This window comes from Dermacentor variabilis, chromosome 7 (assembly GCF_050947875.1).
Source record: "Dermacentor variabilis isolate Ectoservices chromosome 7, ASM5094787v1, whole genome shotgun sequence".
NCBI classification, from domain to species: domain Eukaryota; kingdom Metazoa; phylum Arthropoda; class Arachnida; order Ixodida; family Ixodidae; genus Dermacentor; species Dermacentor variabilis.
Genome location: NC_134574.1, coordinates 173471716 through 173496313, shown reverse-complemented (window position 1 = coordinate 173496313; position 24598 = coordinate 173471716). Strand labels below are relative to the sequence as shown.

The 24598-nt window shown below is 49.8% G+C and overlaps 1 protein-coding gene across 1 annotated transcript in view; it reads left to right on the top strand.

Annotated features, from left to right (window-relative positions):
• The window catches only part of LOC142588933 (uncharacterized), a 119757-nt gene that overhangs the window by 22692 nt on the left and 72467 nt on the right, over nt 1–24598 (top strand). The window contains exon 3 of the mRNA XM_075700744.1: nt 11931–11994. Within this exon, the coding sequence (XP_075556859.1) occupies nt 11931–11994 (64 nt within the window). The remainder of the gene's footprint in view (nt 1–11930; nt 11995–24598) is intronic.

Genomic DNA, 24598 nt, shown 5'->3' with positions numbered 1-24598 from the left:
GCCTGGTGACCGTTCTGGGTTAGGACCCCGATAAGCCGACGAGGATTTTACGAGAAGCTTTTAAGCCTTCCAACCCTACCAGATCATCCAACGCGATCATCCAAGTTTGGCGCACTCGACTACGGGTTCGCGCCAGACCGCATTTCGCTATCGCAGCGGCGCCGCTCACGTCCTCAAATGGTCCATGCTGCGCGACTTCAGTCGTTCTGCCAGCGCTAACGAACTTTGGGTCTTTGCATAGCTGAACTTTGGACTTTCTTTTTTTGGACTGTGTTACCTTGGACTTTGTTTCTTTATTTCTTACTTTTCCTTAATAAATGTGCTTTTGTTTTTTGATCTCCGCTTTGTAGCATCGGAATGATGCTTTTTGAGAGGGGATTGACGTGTGTGCACGTTTATCTTTTTCGGGTGACCGCTTTTCACCGTCTAACAAATGTTATCGCTCAGCGCAGGACGCGCCCGCATGAGTTGGAAGTTTCTTAAATGTTATCGATGGTTCTATCTGCTGTCTGTTGTCGCCGAAGCTTGTGTAATGTGATTGCATGTTCGACGCGAATTTTGTAGAACTTTCTGGAAGACACGCGGGCATCAGCGATTACTCTGCAACCTTCGATGACGCATGTATATAAGCCGACGCGGTTGACCGGCAGATTAGATTTTCGACGATCGCCAACTGTTCGGCGCTGTCATTGTTTTGAGTGTAGCATGAATTTCTCGGCACAGGCTCGCCCAATAGGGATCTAGTTTCGCCATTCACAGTTTTGCTACTGCGTTCTTGACCGTCACCACCACGTGGCAATATAGAAACAAGTTATCTCTGCACAACAACTGGACTGCGCAAAATGCGACCAGCACGACGAAAAGAGAAATGCATGCACGCAACATAATTGTAAAAACTGTTATGGATATATAGAATGTAAAACTTGAAATACTAAGCCTTAAAAGAGTACAGTGAACATTTGCATTATTGAAGAGTTACAATAGCATTAAATTACAGGAGAATACCGAAGAATTTTAAAATAAATAAGAAAATACTTGCAAAGCACCAACATTAATATTGAGTATATGTAGCACATGCACGAAAACTCGCGCGACAAGCCCTACATAAGTTTACCTCTTCACGAGTATCTCTGCTCTGCTCGAAATGCAACCAGCATGGCGGAGACAGAGCGTAGACTGCCAACTTGTATTGCACAAAAGGCCAGCAAGCGAATATAACCCCCTGACTCACGGGTGTACGCATTCATGCGCGCTACTTGTTTTTCCCATTTGTGACCCATGGCGGCAACGAAAAATCATGAGCTATTTCATTATGTGAAGGTCGATAACCAGCGAAGCTGTGTAGCACACGACAAAAGGGTCGTACAGAATTTTGAACAAAGGTGCGAACACATTCATTGTCTTGATCCGTGGTCATCGTGAGGAAAGGTACGCACACACATTTATTTTTATACATCTGCGTTCATTCGTGTTATACATTCGTTATATACATTCGTGCTTTCATTTCGCGATACATTTGGGCAAAGAATTTGAGGCCGAAATCACCGCACTGACTGGCAGTGCGCCGGCTGGCGCACTGCCAGTCAGTGCGCGGATAGGGCCGTCAGCGCCTTCGCAGAAGTAGTGGCAGTATGACAACGCTAGCATGATGAGCGGCATCGGCGCCAGCTGTGCAAGAAGACGACGACGAAGGCGGGAACGATATATAGGGTCAAATAATTTGAGATCGAAATCACTATCCCGAATGGCAGTGGTCCGGCGCCGTCAGCGCCTTCGCAGAGGGAAGGGCAGTATGAGAACGGTGGAATGATGAGCGGCATCAGCGCCAGCTATGCAAGAAGGCGCGAGCGATATGTAGGGACAAAGAATGTGAGAAATGACCGCACCGACTAGTGCGCCATAGCCGTCAGCGCCATCGCAGAGGGAATGGCAGTACGGAAACACTAGCATGATGAGCGGCATCGGCGCCAGCTGTGGAAGAAGACGGCGTCGGAGGTGCGAGCTTTATTTGAGACAAAGAATTTGAGACCGAAATTACCGCACCGACTGGCAGTGAGCCAGTGCCGTCAGCGCCTTCGCAAAGGCAGGGGCAGTATGGGAACGCTGACATGATGAGCGGTCAAGAAGACAATGAACACGCGAGCAGTGGCACGAGCCATTGCTGATGATGCACCACCGCAAGGGGGCCAACTCAGCGGACTTGTTCCACATGAGCTCCCGATTCAACCTGCGCTTCCTGAGGACTGCCATCTGGAAGCGCCAGAACGTCTGCATCATTCGGCACAGCTCGGGACACTTTGACAGCAGCAAGGCGGCGGCCGCCCAGCTAAGCCTACGGAGGATTGCCAAGCTTTGCTCCTCGAGGCCACGCGCCTCGCGCCTCAGCCACGAGCCTCCTGCCCGTTCCCGAGCTTTGAGACCGAGCTTTTCGCTTCGTGAACCACCTTCCCGCCGCGTACCGGCCCTTTGAAGGCAAGGTACGCTTATTTTCCTACACAATATGGAGTATCAAATGGAGGGGGAGGATACCTTACCGGAAAAGTGTACTCAAGATGAAGGCTGGCAGTCTGCGGGGGCCAGAAGAGTTGGCGCCAAAACTCGCAGGGCTGACACTGCTGCGCTATCGCCCCAACCGGGAGCGCACCGTGGCAAATCAGGTGGTGCCGCTCTAAAATCCAAAGTGATACGAGCGGGACGAATGCCCTCACTTCCTCGAGATGATATCAAGATGGTGATCAGGCCGCGAGGTGGACTCAATATCTCCAAGTTTGGCGCTGTTACGGTGGCTCACGCAATACTCGCCGCCGCTGGCATCAGTCGGGAAGATCTATGCCAAGATACTCTATGCCCGAACGTACAGCAAAATATTATGGTCGCCAGTACTCCCAAGCGCGATAATGCGAACCGCTACGTCAGGATGAGGCAGATACTCATCTCGGGCAAGGTATATGAGCTCAGTGGCTACGAGACGGCTCCGCACTCCACGTGCAAGGGGGTGATCCGCAACGTCCTTCTTCAAGGCGGCCCAGACGTCATCGATGCCAAGATTGTCAACGCCAATAATCCACTCACCTTAGCAGCGAAGAGAATAGCTCAAACCGGCGCGGTCATCGTCGCGTTCGACGGGCATCGTGTTCCGAATTTTGTCAGGTATGGGCAGTTACTCATGCAGTGCCCGCTCTACCGCAAGCAAATCGACGTGTGCTATACGTGCGGCCGCCTCAGTCATCGCGCCGACGTGTGTCCCAATCCCGGTGACGCTATTTGCCGTCGCTGTGGTGCCCTTAGTCCCGATGAGCAGCATCAGTGTACCCCGAAGTGTAAACTCTGTGGTGGCCAGCATCTCACGGCTAATAAGGACTGTGCTCAAAGGTTCAAGATCCCATACATCGTGCGTCGTCGTCGCAGTGAGCGCGCCAAGATGGCCGATGCCGCGTCACCGTCCCCTCAGCGGCGCTCCGACACTGCGGAACTCGTCCAGGCTTCGTCCACTCCGGTTGCTCAGCGCAGAGGACGCTCCCGTTCGAGGGGCCGCTCGAGAGTCCGTTCCGTATGCGGGGGTCACTCGGCCTCCAGGGCCCGCTCCGGCTCCCGCCGTGGGTCCAGAGGACGGGTGTTAGGATCGGCCTGCAGCTATTTCAGCCCGCTGCAGGTGCTGCAGGTGCGTCGATCGATCCGAGGTGGTGGCGCCCTTCAGAGAACCAGCAAGGACAGCGCTAACCAACCGTGAACTCCCTTTGGAGAACTGCGGACTACGTCCGCTCTGGAATTTAGAGGCGCCGGCTGGGGTCGGGCGTGACCACCTCACTACGGGGACGAAGGACAATGGAAACCACGACGACTGCGCTGCAAAGGTTGTCTGCCCTCGAGAGAGCACTGAAACCCTTGCGGCACGTGTGTGAGCCCTCCTCCTCCAAAAGGCGGGTAGTCTACTATGACGTCGAACGATGACGTCGAATGGAGTGCTTATAAGCAGTGGTTGTCTGCTGCTAGCGTGAGCTCGTCGTCGTGCTCTGTGCTCGTCAATGCACTCGTGAGCTGTGTGCTCGTTTGCTGTATGCTTCGTCTTGCGGGCTCCATTTGGGAGTCACGCTAGACTGTGTAAATGTATCTCATGTTCAAATGTAAATAATGTAAATAAATCCTGCTCGCCTAGTTCATCCCAAGTTCCTCTCTACGACCTTCAACTCCTTCAAATGGTGGTAGCGGCGAGATCGTCCGACGAATCTAACACGGGCCTGTTCCTGGGGACGCTCCGGTTCTCGGCCTCGCTCCAGCTCCAGGCCGGGGCACGACACGTCGAGGGGGGACCAAGTCCCGCTCCCGCACTCCCACCGCCCTCAGAAGCAAGAAGTTTAAGCTCTCCTGGGCCGACAATGTTCGAGGGGGACGTGAGGGTCCAAGAGGCGACGACTCGCCTCGCGATTCGCACCACCCAAACGAGCTCGAGGAGTTGCGACGAGTTAACGAGCAGTTGAGGAAAGAAAACGCGCAGGTTAAGCAAGAAATGAGCAGGCTAGCTGTGGAGATGGCCGAGATTAGGAAGCTCGCGCTTTCACCCTCATCGCCGCAACCTGCCTTGGCCCCTGTCGCCATGGGTACGTCCGAGACATCCCACGGGTCTCGCGTGCGCAAGCGTCGAGCAGTAGAGAACAGACATGAAGACGAGACTATAAAATTGCTCTCGGAACTCAAGAATGTCTTCGCCAGCATGCAGGCTAGTTTAGCAGAGGTCCAGGAAGCTATAGCGCATCCAAAAATGGGCTTAGGTGCACTCAGTGAACGCATAAGCAAATTAGAGTAGGTTGATGCCAGGAGAGAACCCAGCCCCGCTCCTTCGCACGTCGCAGCACAACGTTATGTACTAGCACCACCGACGGAGGGCGCGATTCTCAGGGCCGCTCAACCTTCCTCTCTGCCTAAACATGGAGAGGGCGGACGAGAAATTTAGTATCTGGAGATGAAACTGCGGATGGTTTCCCAACAAGAAGCCGCTTCTACAACAATATTTAAGAACTCTCACAGCTAAGCCCCAATTCATCGCTATTCAGGAAGTTGCAACTAGTACTCCTATCAAACTCGCGGGTTATCGGGTAGTATCCTCACATTCAAGAGGTAGGGGAGTTGCTACCCTTGTCAACAAAAGGTACAATTGCCTCTCTCGCGACCTCGGAGCAGTTGGTGATGGCATCGAGTACGTCATGACTGAAGTCCTCATGAACCCACCCATAAAGGGCCTCAGAAGAAACAGCCTTTTTATCCTGAACGTATACTGCAGCCCCAGATACCGCAGGGCGAGGGCGAACTCTCTCCTCAAGAGGGCCGTAAGCCTGGCCGGTAGGCACCCCCTTGTCGTCGTCGGAGATTTCAACACCCCACATAGGGTGTGGGGGTACACCCATGACACGCCCAAGCGACGCGAGCTGTGGCAGACTGCGATGGAAGTGGACTTGACCCTTATCCCTGATAAGGATTTCCCCACTAGGAGAGGCAACTCCACATGCCGGGACACTACCCCGGACCTCTCTTTTGTCAAGAACGTAGGGGAGGTCAAGTGGGTCAACACGGCTCTAGACCTCGGAAGTGACCACTATGTCATCGAAGTCTCCCTCGCGATTGCCCGCTATAGGACGAGGAAATTCAAGTTGGTCGGCTGGGACGTTTTCCGCAAGATCAGAGCCGAGCGCGCACCGACGGCCGAGACAGATATTGAAGGTTGGTGTAAAGGGATCAGGGATGACGCCGCGGCGGCAACCAAGGAGGTCGTCACTGCCCTCGACGTTGAAAAGATGGATAGCAGGTTGGCGCACCTGCTGGAAGCCAAGCAAGCCCTCCTCACGAGATGGAAGGGGCAGAAGCATAACACGAGACTCCGCAAGGTTTCCGAGGTTAACAGGGAGATCGAACAGCACTGCAAGAGCTTGTGCAAATAACAATGGGAGGAGCTCTGCGAATCCGTCAAGGCTCAGCTCAGATCCGGCAAGAGCTGGGGTCTGCTCAAACACCTTCTCGATGAGGGCAGCACCAGATCCAGCCAGAGACGATCCCTCGCGCGAGCCATCCACCTCGCTACGGACTCTACCCCGGTTGAGTTGATTGTCGACAGGCTCATAAACAAGTACCTGCCAGTCGCGGATAGTTCTGCCCCTACCCAGTTCTCGGACTACGCGGGGTGTGTGGTGCCGGAGTTGAACCAGGACTTTACTGCGGCCGAGATTCGAGATATCCTCTTCTCCCTCAACGTCAAATCTGCCCCTGGCCCGGATGGCGTCACTAACAGGATGCTCAGGAATCTCGATGATCTCGACTTCCTCACTGAAAGGATTAATGAAGTCTAGCGCAGCGGACAGGTCCCCACACAATGGATGACGGCCTGCACTCATCCCCAAACCCGGTAAAGCACCAGGCATCGACAATCTAAGACCAATTTCTCTGACGTCCTGTGTCGGCAAGATCACAGAGCATGCCCTACTCAACCGGCTCAAGGTGCACATCGAGACCAATGACATGTACACCTACAATATGATCGGTTTCAGAGCCAGCTTCTCGACACAGGACGCCATGAAACTGATAAAACATCAGATCATCGACCGGAGCACGGGAGATGCCAGATCTATCCTTGTATTAGGTCTGCAGAAGGCCTTCGACAATATCTCACACGAATTCATTCTCCAGTCTTTTGCCGGCCTCGGGCTCGGAAAGAGGGCCCACGACTTCGTCCGATCCTTCCTTAGCCAGAGAATTGCCAAGCTCAAGATCGAAGGATACCTCTCGCAAGAGATCAACCTCGGTTCACGAGGCACGCCTCAGGGCTCAGTAATCTCGCCAACATTATTCAACATCGCAATGATCGGGCTTTCCAAGGAGCTCGCGAAGATTCAAGGAATCAACCACACCATCTACGCAGATGACATCACCATCTGGTGCGTCGCCGGGAGCGACGGCCAAGTTGAGGCCGCCATGCAGAGCGCCATCGATGCGACCGAGCGCTTCCTCAGCCCCGCTGGGCTTCGATGTTCTCCATCCAAATCTGAACTACTACTCTACAAGAAAAGACCCAGAGGCGGCGGCCATCGTGATTGGAAACCGGCTTCGGAAACGAAGCCGGTTGAGTTATTGAGTTATTGAGTTATGTATTTTTATTGCTATCTGCTGTATGTACACTTGTATGAGAACGTTTATTGTTTTTGTTTTGTTCTTTCTCTCTTACCCTCCTTTTTTTGCCATGTGTTTGTTTTTTGCTGCTGCTGTCACGAGAAGGATTAAGAACTAGTCAAGTTGCTCTTTTGTAACTTTTTTCCTTATATCCTCCATAAACTTGCATATTTATGGAAATAAATTCATTCATTCATCCATTCATTCAAATACGGCTTTTCACTGGTGACGGGTCCCCGGTGCCCAGAGTGGACTCGCTCCGAATATTGGGTATGTATATCGAGTCTAATGGAGCCAATGGAACCGCATTGAGAAAGATCACCGCCAAGATGGAGAGTGCTCTCGGCCTCATCCGGAGGATCGCCAACAGGCACCGGGGAATCCAGGAAGACAATCTGATCCGCATTATACATGCTTTTGTTCTCTGCCACCTTTCATACTCGGCGGCCATGCATAATTGGCATGTTGCAGAGAGGAACAAGCTCAATTCCCTCATCAGAAAGGTCTTCAAACTTGCCTACGGCTTACCTGTCAGCACCCACACCGAAAACCTGCTCAAGCTCAGGGTCCACAACACGCTCGAAGAAATAATCGAGGCACAAGAGCGTTCACAGCTGCTCAGGCTATCCAGCGCCCCGGCGGGCCACAAGATACTCGACGAGATGGGCCTCAACCCTGTCGACCAGTGACCCGACGCCATGCGGATTCCCAGCGACATCAGGTCTCAACTGCACATCGCGCCCATTCCCCGCAATATGCCCCCCGCAAACCACGCCGGCAGACGTCGGGCCAGGGGTACAGCTCTACTCGAGCATGTCCGCAACAACCACATTGAGGCAAGTTTCGTGGATGCCGCGGCATATGTCCATCAAGAGTCATTTGCCGTCTCTATCGTCGACTCCGATTCCAGGCTTACTTGCTGCGCTACGGTACGCACTTCGAGGCCCGTAGTAGCCGAACAGGTTGCAATCGCGCTGGCTGTGCTCGATGGTCGCAGAGAGGCAATATATAGCGATTCCAAGGCAGCCATTAAGGCCTACCAAACCGGGATGGTCTCCCCTCAGGCCCTCCGCATTCTTCAATGCGCCAAAAGTATCTTTCCGCATTCTATCACTTGGTTTCCCGCTTACTTGGGGTTGACTGAGGGCTCTCCTTGTAACCCTAACGAGGGCGCGCACGAGGCCGCGCGAGGACTCACTGACCGCGCCGCCTCCGCAGTCCTCCTGCCCCGCGGGGAACCCTTGCTCACGTTCCATGAGGTTACCGCACACTACTATCAGTCAAGGCGGGTATTCCCCCTCCCGCACCCCTCCTTATGCATGGCGTGGGCGGTGACCCTTCGACTTTTACAAGCCCGTGCGTATCCTAACCTTGCGGTTCTTCATGCAATATACCCTGAAAGGTATCCCAGTGCGGACTGCCCTGCCTGTGGACTAACGGCAAGATTGGACCACGTGTTGTGGGAGTGCGAAGCGATCGGCACCTCCTTCAGCGAGGATAGGTGGGCTGCGCTCTTGGGCAGCCCCGAACTCAACAACCAAACCCTGGCCGTCCAGAGTGCCCGCGATCGGGCCGTCAAGCTCGGCTTGGCGGTCCCTACGTCGGACTAGCCGGATGGCGCGGGGTCTCCCTTGCGTCTTCTCTTAACTTATTAAAGTTATTTCACTCACTCAGCCATTGCTGATGATGATAGTTTTTGCTCACCCACATTTTTTGACCGATGCGAAAAAATGCACAGAACTCTAGCCGTAAACAGCTTCGCTGTTGAACAACGGAAATTGAACCTCGAATGAACGGAAAGCTTTGATTGCTAATGTGACTCCATTTCATTTAAATGTGCCGACTCGCACGTACACCTGTCTGAGGGCACTATGGGAGAACAGCGCTCAAGTTTGTGTATGGATGGATGTTATGAGCGTCCCCTTTGGAAAGGGGTGGTGGGTTGCGCAACCAAGCTCTTGGTATTATACTGTCTAATGTCCTACCTAGGTAAGAAAAGAAAGATCGTCCCCTTGTGCGCATTGCGTGCATTTAGTCGTACAAACATAAGAACATGTCCAGTGGCGACACGGTGGGGGAGGTGCAAAAGCCGAGAAAGTGAACTTGAAGGCCGTAGTTATTGGTGCATGGGTAATTATATCAGAACTATAAACGCCGTAATGTAGCCCTATGATTGCATTATTTTTCCTGAAAACTACGAGCGTGAGTGACGGTGACGTTGAACTCGGGCACGCGCGATCTCACGCAATTTCAACTATTATTTCTACAATCTCTCAGCCAAATGTCCGTGTGCATTTGTTTTTATTGAAAGCTAAAATTCGATCACCAAGAACATGTTTCTAGTAAAGTCGGTATTTTTATCAGGAGTGCAAATAATATAGTACCAGCCGGGGTAAATGCCTACTGGGTTTCCAACAGTCCGCGTCTTTGACAGTGCCTGGTGAAAAAAAGGCCGCAAATTACATTACTGATCATATAATCTCGCAGTGACATAAACGGCGAACATACTGAAAAAATTTCACGGACGATTACGATACTCCCTAATGCGAAATTTGAGCGCCACTTTGTACGTGTTTTTATTTCGCGATATATTGGCTGACGTGGACGACGTCTTGTGCGGCATGTTGCAAACGGAGCGAAGTGTGGCGTGACTGCCTCGCTAATCAGAAGGTCATGAGAGGCAGCGCGTGGGTGACACGTGAACCCGATTAACAGCCGCAGCAGGTAGACCCCTCAGACAACGCGCGCTACTCTGGCTCCATCTTGTAGTCATCGTCGCCGCCACTAGGCTTTTCTTCTCACGCATTCGCCAGCCCATCCTGCTCCGCTTTCCGCATCATGGTTGCGCTGCAACAACATAGGATGTGTTGGCTGCACCCTCCTCCTCGCATCTTTCATCTTCCGCTGCGTTCAGCTTTCGCTCTTTCATCTTTCGCTGTGTTCGTTCGTTCCGTTCCGCCGACGCTGCATGCACCAGCGCGTCGCCGCGACCGGCAACAAAAGCATTGGCTTTTTTGGCTATGCAACTTCTATTACAGCAAAGTGATGTCCGCTGCAGTAAAGTGGCGCATAGTGCCCATTTTATTAAAAGTGACGTCCACGTTCAAACCTTCAGCACCAAGGAGTGTTCCGATACAACTCAAGTTCGGCTACAGTGCATGGTCATCGGCGACACACAGTGGACCGCGGCTCGGCCGTGCTCGCATATCGCAACCAGTGGTACCGCAAATATAAGCGTGTTTTATTCTTTGTGTGAAATTATTGCGAGAAGAGGGTAAAACGGCAACAGTCGTAACACATTGCGGCTTGGGAGCATCGGCAGTTTGTTCTGAAGCGCCGTCAGCTACAGATTCGAAGTGAACCGGAAAAGACCTGGCGAGCGATCAGCGGCTGTGAGGCTGCATAAGATTGTGCAACACTTATCGACAGTCCATCGGCCATCGTGATTCAGGAATATCAGATGCACTGCGAGAAAGAAGAGTGGGAGAAAAATTATGCTGCCACCACTGGGACATGAGATGGGTACGCCATCTTTGTATCTGCGAAAGAAAAACACAACTGACAGATGCAAATGCATGGCACGACAAAAAAAAAAAGCCATTCTCGCCGGATTTGCATTGCAGACCTTTTCTTCACTGTGGACCAACTAGTCCGTAACAGAGAATTGCTTCTGTTCTCTCTGCGATTTCAAGATGGCACTGCCACATTTGCTTACCACAAAGAGGTGGTCAGTAAACTGTAAAAGACTGCACTGACCGTCATAAAAAAAAAACGTAAGCAACTATAATACAACTATAAAAAACAGAAAACAACTCTCGAGTGTGCAAGTGTGCAACTGCTTTCGTATACGGAGTAGGAATCGTTTGACTTACACTGCTGACCTGTTAGTCACTCGTACTAATAAATAGGGCAATGTATATTGTTGTTCGCCTGGTGGTTTAGTGCCGAAGTAATGCTCTTGGTAGCAGACGACGTGGCGTTGCGCTATACTCGAGGACAACTTTCTGTGGCTATGAAGGGGAAAGTACGGAGGCAAAGCGCAACAAGTGAGAGCGCTTCTGAAAAGAGTCCCGCGTTTTAATCCAAGCAAGTGTATATGCTGGGGAAGAGAAAACATAAGCACCTTATTAGCAAAAGTTAAATAAAACAGAATACACCGCTAGTGTAAAGGTTAACTTTTTTTTTTTCCTTCCGCGTCTGGGGAAGCGTCAAACCGCCGCAGGTGGAAGCTGTGCCGACTCAGCGTGCGTTCCGAGCAATCGAAGGCACTGTCATACGCTGCCGGACTACTTGGCGCAGGAACACATGCGCAGCAGCCGCGCGCCCGTAGCTTTCCTTTCATAGCCGCAGAAAGTTGTCCGCGAGTATATCTAATTAGTACGAGGACGTGAATGCATCCCGTCTTGGTTACAGCTGGCAGTAGGGATGTTGAACATCTGGATAGCTGTTATGGCACGTCGGTAAAAGCTTGCAACGTGGCAAATTTTTCTTTCTAACTGCATTCGCTTGATATACGTTTTCCGACGAGAAACATCGAATCGACGACCACCACTTAGGCGCCATGCTGTACACTATACCGCGACTACGAGTGTGCGAAAATACCCACTGCGTGCGCCTTCATCGAAGGCCGTTCGCCGGTTGTCCTCCGTTGCACGACGCGAAATCTGCAGCACTCTCGTTAGCCGAGAAAGTGCGGCCAAATCGAAGTGACCAAGTAATTGTAGGCGAAAGCTTTTTTGGCAGCGCCCTCTGATGCAAATTTACTGTTCTCGCAGGGTCGCTTCAGGCTCACCATCGAAGCATGGCACACCCAGAACGGAACTGTGCCCCCGGAAGGCGGTGAGTTACGACACTCCTTATTTGCGCTATGGTGTCACATCTCGATAAACAGTGTGGCCTCCATAAACGCCGTTGCGCGGATGAGCTGCACCGCAGATTCATTCGCTGCGTCAGCTCGACTGCAGCGGCAGCAGCGGGTGGCGGCACTGAGTGCGGCGACGAGAACGCGGTGCGATCGATGCCGCGTCCCGCATGGCTACCTCGCGCGCGCTCTCCTGCAGGGCGCATGCGCAAGCGTCTTCAAATGACCCCCCCCCCCCCCTCACGGCATTGCCGGGTCAGTGGCCAAATAACCGTGTAGGGTCAACGAACCAGGGTGTGCGCGGGCAAGGGTTGCAAGGACCGCAACAGTGGTGTTTTACGGCGCCGAAGAGACATTACGTTATATACAGATGAAGGGCCACCAAAGTGCAAGATCAATGAATGGATGGATTCCTTCAGGCTGTGGGCAAACGGTCTTGCGGCGAGCTTAAACAGTCACGCTTGGTAGGTTTCAATACACCGCTGCCTAAATCAAAGAGAACTTGCGTAATACTATATTGTAATACGGGGGTTACTGCGCCATAAACACGCGGACAACAGAAGTAGAAGTGGACAGGACGCGCGCAGACTCACAACTGACCTTCATTGGGCGAAAGATGACAACATATATATATATATACACAATGATCAAAATAGTGTCGTTTGCTTGTCCCCGTGAATAGCGCCCTGTTCTGTTTCAAATATGTCTTACTAACTCGCCCAAACGTCCGTTTTAACAAAATAACGTCGTCATGTCGATAGGCCATCCAAAATCGCTGCCGTCACAATCTTGCGTCTAGGCATTGCACCTCGCAATCAGTAAGTACGATGGAAGGATCGCTAACACATACACGCGCTTTCTTCTTTATAACATACGCCTCGAACAGCTCCCGTGTACGACAGTACCTATTATGGTACAAAAGTTTAGTTTTTTTTTTTCTAGAAGCGGTAGGCACACCTTCTTTGTCTCTTTTCCACAAGCTATAGCCCTGCAATGTTTTGCTACGTGGAAATTCTCGTCAGATGACCTTTTCTTAAAATGTTCTTTTAAGCGGATGATAATACAGCGTCCGGTCTCACCGACATAAACACAGCCGCAGGAGAAAAGAAATTCGTAAACCATCTCCACGTGCGGTGTGATTTACGAATTTACGCCAGCAAAATGAAAAAGCGACCCTCCCCCCGAAAAAAAAAGAAAAAAGTTGGGGGTGGGGGGACTCTTTGCAGTAGAGCTGTCTTGCTCATTGCAACTATTCTGCGTTCCAAGAGTCCTTATCTTTCGTTGTTCCCTTCCAGGGTGTGACTGAAAATAATACCGCTTAGCTTCCGTGATCAGACGAGGGCTGACTGATACGAACATCTGTTTGAGAATGGGCAACCTGGCAATACTGACTATAACCATGAACTGAAGGAGCCGAGATATTCTGCTATGTTTTTCGAAATGCGGGTGTCTTGGCGCTCTTTAGGCACCATTGACCCCTGCGCCACAACACCCCATACATCATCGAAATCCGGCTTCTAGCTGGCCTGTGCAAGTCGTCGTAAAAGATATTAAAGTCTAAGCGGTAAATCCATTGACCAATGTAATGCCTTCATTTATAAGCAGTTCATCTGTCACCCGTTCCTTCAGTGCAGTTGAGGCATGGTGTAAATTTGGCTTCGATAAATGACGAAGTTCCTGATATCCGTTAAATTTGGCTACGTAGTATCAATAAGCGATTGTTCGCCCGCGAATACGCGCTGTATCTGTCGCGTGGAATTATGTCACTCCAATAAACTTATATCGTAGTGGCTAAGGGAAAAGAAATATGTCGGTAAAACGCAAGAACAAACAAAACACTCGAATAAAAACAAGGTACGTGTGCATGCCAGTTAGGCTGCAAGCACACTAGCCTCGGTCGAATCACAAACGTCTCTTCAATGCGAACTCTTTGAGCAAAGTTTCAAGAGAAGCTGCTGACGCGAATGTAAAGCCGCTTTTAAGAGAGCCTAAATGTACCGTGAAATCTCTCAAGCCTACCCACGCACTTTCCAACTTCACCCCCCCTTGTTGTTCCAGCCGCCAGCCACATTCCGGGCAGATCCATACGCTGTAACATTTGCGGTCTAGCGCGCAGAGTTCTTCCTGCAGGAATCTATGAAGGGGCGCAAGTATATCCTTCTTCTTCGTAATTTGGGAGAGGGAAAATACCCCCAATTCTGCAGACCATATGGTAGCACGGCGCAGCGTACTGGGGATGGGGGCGGGAAATGAAAGATGAGAGGGGGAAAGGGAGAGTAGGTTTCAGGCAGCAGACGCCAGCATCATCCAGGGGCGATGGCCGGCGCGCGAGGTAGAGGCCGTGCGAGGCCGAAGTCTATTTGGCGGTCTAGGAGCCCGTTTGAGTACACGTATTCAAGCAGGCTTGCCAGTGCTGGGAGGTGGTAGCGAGCCGGGAAGAGCAGGTGTGTCTCTGAGGCAGCAAGTGAAAGGTGCACCCGCACTCTCCCGCCGTGCTCAAGCCGGAACGGTGCATGTCCGCCAGGGAAGGCTCCGTGATGCCCATGGCGATTGTTCCTGTGCCGCCGGCGCATTCAGGCGTCCATACCGTACCGCTTTGCGTCGCGGTGAGTGGTCGTCGTGGAGTGGCGGCGAACACGCAACGACACCCCTTCCCGCGCAAAGGGAAGCAGCGAGAGAGACGCCGCTTGCCTGGCCACCCGCTGACTCGGCCCCACAGGGTGCCCCGCCGAGAGTCCGTGTGCTCGGCGCGACTGTTCTCGGAGCTTCCCCGTGCGTCTCACTTTCCGCTGGGAGCCTCGTTCGACGCTTGACAGGTTCGACGCTTCGCGATGCGGAAATCCTCGGCACCGCGCATATGTGAACAGGGGAATGCTAGCCAGGACTGTAGCACTTTTGAGACCCAATGGAATACGAATCGAATAGCGCGTGCCAGCAGCGAACGGAATCGAATATCCAATAGTTTTCGAATAATGAAAATGCGCCTTCACAATTGCTTTAAAACGATGTTCGCATACTAGTATTCATAAAGTTAGCAAGTGACTGTCATAACACCGCAAGTTTGAAGCGTTGATAATTAAAGTACAAATGGAGCATCAGGAACAAATAAGCAGTTCATTCGCATATACAGCACGCTTTCGAGTGTGCTAATGATCACTGCGTACTCGCTGGCTGTGACGCAGCCGTGATCCGCTGGATGAGTTTGAGAGTGCGTATTTTCTTTTCTTTTATTACTGTGCCCGCGGGGAGGAAACTTGTCGTACTCCGATTATTGTTTGATTGCGCATAGTTGACGCTTTGAAATATTCGAGAAATATTCAAAATAACTCTTGGCGGTTTCACCTGAAAGGCGCAGCACGACTGCTAAAGACATGAGGAATCGATAAGAAAAACTGAATTTTGGCAAATTAGTCTTTTTTTTTTTCGCGTTTCGCCCCAGGGCATAATAAGCGTAAAAAAAAGAAAGGGCCCAAATTTGACAAAGTAGAATGGAGCGAATTGATGTAAACTATGCGAAAGTGAGATTATATAGTGTCACTTTGTGACTATACAAATTTTGGCGGCAAATATATTCCATCAAGTTTTGCTGTACTTTCCTCGTATGTTGCTCATTCTCTACGATCGTCACTTGTCGCTGAACACATGATCCGACTTGTTACGGAGGAAAAATGACAGGGACGACGATCATGTTAGTGCTCTTATTCGTAATGATAAAGAAAAACCGGCCTAGGTTCTCAGATGTCCTGTCTGTAGTATATCCACGGACGTCTGGGTTGGTACGCCGAACGGGATTCGTCATTGTTCTTAATGGAGTAGTGCCAGAAAAGTGCTACTTTTTTATTTGATAGCTGTCAACTCAGTAATTACGCTATGGGGCCTAAATTGATTGAGAGCGCAACAAATAATTAATTAACTTGCGTTTTAATGCGTCCTGTTCAAAACGCCCGCCAAATGTAGCGGGACTTGGGACGTCCGAAATCAAGGCTATTCACAGCATCGAAAATATCGCACGGCGGTCCACATGGTACCGCACAGTGCTGGCGCACGCACATACGCTTGGACTGTGCCGCCGAAAGCTGGGTTCATTCAGGATTCGACGAGACAGGAGGCGAGAGCAGCTTCCAATGCGATTCCATGAGAAAGTATGCAAAACCTACGAGTGCGCTTCTCCACACGCTTGCCTGACCTAACCAAGATGGCAGACCTCAGTCTAAAGTCGAATAGTCGGCGCCGAGCGAACTGGTGCTGTCATCCATGCTCTCCTTTGTTCCTTGCACTTTGCAAACTATAGAGGACAAGTTAGTACGTGGAAAAGCCTGCTTGCGCAATAATATATTGTGTTTCGAAAAAGGCAAAAGGCCTTTGCCAATAAAAGGAGCCTTACGAATGCAGCAAAGGCACAAACATAATGTCGCTGCCATCAAGTTCACCGCACTGGCTCGTCAAGACGCCATGGATTTCTACAGCATTTGCATGGACCTGTAGTTAACTATTTTTCGTTGGAGAAGGACTAGATTCCCTACTGAAAAATCCGAAGACTATACGGGTGGGGGTGAAAACTCAGACAAGAAAAAGGTTTCCGTATATTCACTACCTTTCCCTCGGCTCTTGCAAATTTTAAACAATTAGTACGAAGCGATCCCCGCCCTCTCGGCGGCTGATGCTCCAGAAGTGCGGGCACGCCCGCCTCTTCTGTTCGGCATGTCCTCCGTCCAAGTCAGGCAGCAAGGAGGAACGCTAGCATGAAGAACGCGGATAGATCTAGTTATCGCATACAGCGTAGTCAATATAATTCTTTTTTTAAATGGTGTTATTGGCAACGTAAACCAAGTTCAAACTTTCTCCTTTTGAGTATCTTTCTCCTGAGTAAACTTTCTCCTGCCGAGTTCTGAGTATCGTCCCCGAACAGCAGCTTCGGTGCGTTGATATGATGCCGCTGACATTTTGCTATAGACTCTGCGTCGTCCTCAGTCTTAATGTTATATTGAGTTAAGTGTAATACACACACGAAGATACGGAAGGAGGTCCCACAACACACGGCTGTAAGGAAACTTCTTGTCAATTAGTATGCAAAACAATAACATGATTAACAGCATACTTCAAAGACGTTCTATTTGTATTACTTGGATGGGACGCAGAATTATGTGGCTTCATTGACTGCTATTTGGCTGCGATTTTTCTTGCGCGCGTTTCGTTTTCTTTTCGTCGCACAGTGCGTGTTCTGTCTTGAATAATGAGATCGTCTGGAAGTCAGCACTGTCAGTGTTGTTTCTTTCCCCTCTGATTTCCTTCGGTCTTATTCTTCTTAAAGGGACACTGAAAGAGAAGAATTAAACCATTTTAGACTGATGAGGCATTATTTGAAAACTATGATATCGTTAATTTCACAATACGTTAATAACTATAGGAAGAAATGAACCTCAAAGTTTCATTTTCTTAATCTCGCGCCCAAACCCTAAAGCCAGAACGTCAGTGTGACGTCATGAACATCAAAGTACTTTCTTGCATTTGGGCTAAGTAAACTTTCCCGAAACTAGGCCTACTTAGTCTTTAGAGCCTTTAGAACACAATATAGTGCATATTTACCTGATAAATAATTACCTGGTCCCAAGGCGGTGTAGCGGTGTAACCGAAACTCCAAAGCGGTGTCGCCATCCGTATATGGTTTTCGCGACTTTTTTTGCATTCTAAGTGACTTTTCACGGTAATAGGTTTTTTTTTTTTGTAGAAGGGTAAGTAACTAATACAGGAACCTCTTTTTTTTGTGTGTGTCTCTCCCTTTTCGCTGCAGCACGACCACTCCTAACGATTCGGATGGCTTCATTTTGTGCCTGCAATTGCTTGCAGGCACCGCATAATTGCTTGCCGTCTATGACCGATCTCTTCGAAGCGCTTTGGTTATCTACAGGGACGTACATATTTCGATTAAAATGTTCGAAAAATGATTTTGCGCTTCGCACTGCACCGTTCTTGCTCGAATTAATCAGAATGATCGCGTTTTGGAGTCTGCGCCATTCAGTGAAACACTTGGCACAGTTCATTGTCTGATCTTTAAGAGACAATAATGCAAAGTTGCCTTCGTTTATTGGGATGCAAGCTGCTGCCGCGACGGCACTGATGATGATGATGACTGGCAACCCATCTGAAATGGGGCGAGAACTGATAGACCCTTGTCTGCTTGATTTAATCAGATTTTACTACACCTATCGCTATCTAGCATATAACCTATCTGATCTCGATGTTAACTTTCGTGTTTAAAACCTCTGCCGCTGTACGGTACCGTTGCCTACGCTTGCGATGACACCGGTTCCGTCAATATATTCCCTGTTCTTTTTTCACCAATACTGTAATAGTTGAGTAAGTCTTTCCTTAGTTTACGTATACACCCAGGTATTCCTATTTCTTGACAATGGGTGTGGGGCTTCCTGTTGAATTGATACCACGTCATTATTGCTATCTTCATTAAAGATCATAATTCCCTATATTTTGTATTAAACGTGAGGCCTACAGGTTCGTCGCTACCACTGCCACTTATATTCGCGAGTCTCTGTAAATGCCTCGCATTGTCCACTGGTAGCACAACGTCGTCCGCATTCATCAGCCCCGTGACCTTCCGAAGGGTGGCTAGTTGGGCGAGTTGGTACATGGTATCTGGTAAGGGGGTTCCACCAAACGGAAAGGATAACTAGGAAAAAATCGCAAAGCAAGACGGAGAACTGAACAGGAAGGGTGATTCCTGTTCCGTCCTCTTTGTCCTGCCTCACAGTTTTTTCTAGTTATCCTTCCCGATTGCTGGCATACCATTATGAACCTTCCGTAGCATATCTCGCTCATTATGGGTGTAAGATAGGTAAAGACCTAATCCACTGCTTTTCAGTCGTATTTTTATAACCCTTAACAAAAAGCGTGAATAACAATAGAGACAAAGGACACCCTTGCTTCATTCCTAGGTGAGTTTTCGCAACTTCATTGCATTTCCGGCCTCTGCTTCTTCATGCACCTCTACTTCAGGTAATCCCAATTTTTCGGCTTATCGGTGATCCCTAGACGCCTGCTTATGCTCTTCTATAGCTTGCTTAATTTCTTTGTTCCACCACTTGCATGGTTTTCTCTTTCCATTCCAGCGATTTGTACTCGGTTGTCTATGTATCCTTCGTCCAACAGCTATACGAAACAATCGTCTATGTGCTCGTGTTTGAGCATTGCCAATATGCCATAGCAGCCCCTTATAGCCGTTGGTGAACGTTTAATTGCAGCTCCGAGTGCTCTTACTTGGTTCCTAAATCTTTCTCGTGCTCTTCTATCTTTTTTGCCAATGTCCTGCACCCAATCTTCACTTACACATTAAATGTTTTGTTGCACTAGTTCGCTCGGCACCCTTTTCTTTTTTCCCAGTACTTGTTCCATCTAAGCAGCAACTCTTCGTGTAATTCCAATTTTTTCACTTCGCTATGATCCCTGGACGCCTGCTTACGCTCTTCTGCAGCTTCCTTGATTTCTTTATTCTGCCACTTGCGCGGTTTTCTCTTTCCATTCCAACAATTATTTAGCCGTGCTTGTCTGCTGCTGCATCACGTCTACGCGTTCCTTGTAATCCCACGCTGCTGTAGGAAAGGCCTCCATTTTCTTCTCTACGCTTTTTGCTGTATCTGCTATTTGTCTTTCATTTAATTATAAATATTCTGCTGCTAGGGCCTCCTGTCCTGCGTCGGTGTCTCTCCCAAAAGTTGGGGTTATACACTTCTTATCCTCGCCCAGGCTATCTGTTCCGTGTTCATCTAATGTCATTTAGTCTAGTCGTTCGCAAAATGCTTCTGAGGCTTAGGCGTAGAAGATACACGACGGCCTATTTCCGGACCTATCCATGGCACTTATTTTATATGTGAACTACTGCAAGCTTGTATTCCTCGCACAGATCCAGCGCTAAATAACCGTTATAATCAGTATGTCCACCTAGATCTTCCACGTGTGCATTCATGCCACTTTATCTCATTTTCGGAACTCATTAATATCATTTACAATACCCGCAGCCAATTCTCTATTTTGATCTCTGCTATTACTACCTGTCCATAGGTAAGCTACTCCCAGCCACGTCTTATACAGCGTAAGCTTTTATGGGCTCATACCAACAGCCGTTTCGGGTGGTGTCCGCCGCCGGTGTCCGTAGCAGCTATCGCCGGGAATGAGAAAAAATGATTTTCGAGCCCGCTCCGTGGGAGTCTGCTACTCTAGCACTGAGCCACGCCAGAGCTTGCTAGCATGCAGCGGAAAAATGCCCTATAAACGCCTTCCAGCGCGCGAGGAGACATGCGATGTGACATGCGCGCTGCGTAGCGTCGATACGTGCACGTTTTGCATTGCACTTGCATGTTATTACACCAGATAGAACGCCATGTAGCAGATGCACATGTAGCGGTACAAGGCAGGTGCAGAAGGTTTGAGGAAGGATAAGAAGTTTTAAAATATGTATACAAGAATGCTAGAAGAAACATACATTGTGTACCTGATTAAATCAAGCTGGCTAAATGACAACGTCACCGCCGCGTTTCAAAGGGGATGCCAATAAATAACCATCGTCATTAGCATTGTATCGTGCCACTTGCCTTGCAATGTGACATTCGCGCCGCGTTGCGTCTATACGTGCGCCCTTTGCATTGCAGTTGTACATTATTGCACCCGGTGGCACGCCGCGTAGCAGCTGCATAGGTAGCGCTGCAAGCTAGGTAGAGAGTAGGTATGGGCTGGACTAGATTTGAAGTGAGGGAAGCTAGCAGTAAAATTGAGTATGAAGAACGACTGAGGAATGTGGAAGAAAGTAAATGGGCTGGGAGATTGTTGAGATATCTGTACAAGAAAAAACATTGATTCACGGTGAAGGAAAAGAACTAGGATGCTTACCAGCAAGTACGCGGCCTGTAGGGTGGGCAACACAGCAACAAAGAACGTCAAGCGGAAAGTCAGAGGGGCTGAAATAATCTCATGAGTGGCGGCAATGGAAAAGAAACCTGCCATGAGTAACTACTTAATAGGAAAAAACGAAATCAGGAAAGAAATAACTTATGATAACTCAAAGGGAAGCTCATTACTTTGCGAAGCGAGATCGGGATGCCTTAGAACACGCACCTATAAAGCGAGATATAAGAAGGAAGAAGCATGTGCTTGCTGCGGTAAAGCTGTAGTGAAACTATGGAGCATGTTTTGTTAGAATGTGAAGACGTCTGCCCAGCGGTTGATTTAGGCACCACTGGCCTCCTTAAAGCCCTTGGGTTCAGCGAGAGCAGCGGAAAAGTAAACATGTGCGCAGTAGGGATTATAGTAAGAGGATGTTGGAGGATTGGTGGAAGAAAAGTAGGGAAACGACAAAAAAACGGAGACGTACAAAAGCAAAGTTCGCAATAGTGGATCAGAAAATTTGGTTGTGGGAGTTCATAGTGTTTTTTTTTCTTGTTTAACCTATGTAGGACATTAGGCAGTATAATAGCAAGAGCTTGGTGGCGCAGCCCACCACCCCGTTCCAAAGGGGACGCTCATAACATCCATCGATCCATCCAGAAGTCTTGTGGAAGGGGAAAAGAAGACCATGGAGATGAATAGACATTGATGTAATGAAAACATGTATGACATACCAGATTACCTCAAGCAGGCTAGGTGACTGTTTTTCACCGTCCCGTTTCGAAGAGAATGCCACTAAATCAGCATCGGCAGCATTGCCATTGTATTGTGCCATTTGACATGCGCGCCGCGTAGCATCGATACGTACAAACTTTGCATTGCATTTCCGTTATATTCCATAAGGTGTCCCGACATGTAGCAGTTGCATACATATATATGCAACTGCTACATGTCGCATGCTGCATGTAGCTGACCATGGATGTAGCAGGCTAGCCGACTATCTGTCACCATCCCGTTTCCAAGGGGACGCCATCATTGTCATCGCCCTCATCAAAGGCAACGTGCCGTGCCACGGGCCAAAGGATGTTGCACATGCGCCACGTAGTCTGGATACCTGCGTTTGCTCTTCGGTGCACGTTATGGCGCCTCCTCTACGAATCGCTGAAGAAGCGATTCGTAGAGCGACGCGCCCGGCTGCAACCAGGCAACATCGGACTCGGCAGACCGCTGTGCAGAGAGCAGGACAAGCCGCTGTTCGCCATCGACGCCGGGCGGAGAGTTAAGATCGTTCTCGTGAATACGACTTGGCTCTGGCCTCTGGCTTACGCTGTGACTGCTGCGTGTGCCGCGCATGCCTGTGACTTTTTTGTCCTTCCCATGCACACCTACTTCATAAGTGCACCTTACATGTCCCTTTCGCCCTTTGCCACCTAATACCTTGTCCAATTAGCATTCCTACACCTCTACCGTTCCTCAATCCAGTCATTATGTTGATCCTTTCCCATACAAAATCGACAATAGCAGGTGGCTGTTCAAGATCTCGCAGACGCGTTTCGGTAAAGGCGTACACGCTAAGAGCTTCGTCATTCAGCTGCGTTTGAATTTCCAGCCATGCATGCAGAGGAGCGCGCAACAGGCGGCAGCCCTCCCTGAACGGCTGTTTTCTGCAGCTACTGGCAGGCGGCTACGCAAGTTTATGCTACCGTCGTCGCGGCAGCAGCAGCTTGCGTCGCCATGAACGAAGGCGACTTTGCATTTCAAAGGGAAGCAATCTTTTCGAACTACCCTGCACCGCCTCTGTTGCTGCTGTCTCGCCGAATAGCTTACGCTTGGCTGCGGGACGGCGGCACCACCTCGGAGCGATGGTTCACACCATAGAGTTTCTCACTCATAACACTTAGAGGGAAATCTGGCGCCACCGTCTATGGGAGTTTCCTAAGAGGCGCTGTGCCGTCATGGGAATGACGGTATTGAGTTGTTGAGTTGTTGTAGGCTACTGGTGGGATTAGCCTTGCAGTTGCTGCCGGCAATTGCTCCACCGTAGCGACACTTTAAATAAATAAATCACATAATCAGACAAAGACCTCCCAATTACAAATGGTCACTCCTCAGTTCACCATGTGGAAGCCAAATCCGTGTCCTGTAGGTAATTTAACAGAAGGCGACAGACCTCCTTCCTACACAACCGGTTCCCGCGCTGGAATACAATGTCCTGAAGAGAACTGTGAGGAAGTCCTGTGTTCTTGAGGGACCCGAATAACACCCTCCTTTCCGCGTTATACACAGTACAGCACATTAGGTAATGTTCTATGTCACCGCACGCACCACACGTTGAACATAATGGTGATAACGCCAGGCCAGTCTTATACATCCACGCAGGGGTACGAGCAGAGCCCGTGCGAATATGGAGCAGTAAGGTGGCTTGGTTTCTTTTGAGACCCTTGATCACACATGGCTTGTGAGGTGAGCTCCACAAAAAACTGAAGTGGCACGACACCGCTTCTCTGAAGAGTCTCTTGTCTTCTTGAGGCACTTTTCTCAAAGGATTCCCAGACAGCGCTCTATGGGCGAGGCTGTCCGCCATCTCGTTGCCTATGATACCTATGTGTGATGGCACCCATTGGAATCGTATGGAGAAGCCTTTGACACGGAGATTTTGCACCGAACGTAGGGAGCTTAAAGATAAGGCATCAGTATGGAACCCGTGCTCTAACCTTTGAAGGGCGGATTACGAATCTGTAAGAATGACAACAGGTTGAGGCGTACAAAACCGTAGCTTTTTGAGAGCTGCCTCAATGGCAACGTTTTCGGCCGTTGTGGAGGACACGACTGCAGTGAAGCGAACGGACCAATCATACTTCAAAGAGGGAATGTGAAAAGCAGCTGCACTAGATGCTCTGACCTTGTCCACAGAGCCATCAGTAAAAATTTGAAGATGACGTGCATATTCAGTTTCAAGATGTTCCAGTACGAGCGAACGCGTTGCCGCCAAAGGAGAACTCCGCTTAGCACGAACGTGAGGAACTGCCAACGAACAATCGAGGCTCGCGAAAGACCAAGGTGGTTTCAACCTCTTAGTTCGACCTCTAGCGTCAAGATCCAGGTAACCAAGAGTATTAAGGGCCAAGTACGCTCGGGACTCGGATCTCTTTCGAAGGCGCTGTAGAAGGGCTCGGCCGGCTGCCGTCTGTTTGAGGCGGCCAATTTGCATCAATAACCTTTGTGAAGCGACTAGGCTAAGAGGTCTCGATAGAGATTCATAAAGTACTGCATTGTTAGGAGCAGTCTGCGGAACGCCAAGAGCCCTTCTTAGGCCCTTTCTGTGCAGAACCTCAAGTCGTTCCAGCTGTGATACCGATGGGGAAATTAAAGGGAGCTGATACATTATTCGACTCGTCACTAGTGCATCGTGCAACCTGATCATTGAAGAAGGGTGATTTCCCCATTGCTCACTTGCAACTCTACGGATCACATTGAGACGCGAAGATATCGCTGTCACAACCGAGTCCACAGCTCGTCGCCACTGCAGGCGGTAGTCAATAATGACGTCTAAAAAGCGCTTGTGTATCAATTGTCGAAGACAAGATTGATTACGGTCTATCTTCAGCCGCGCATACCTTCTTCCTCTACCTGGAAACATGATGAAGCCAGATTTTTGCACCGAGAGAGTCAACCCAACACTTTGAAGGT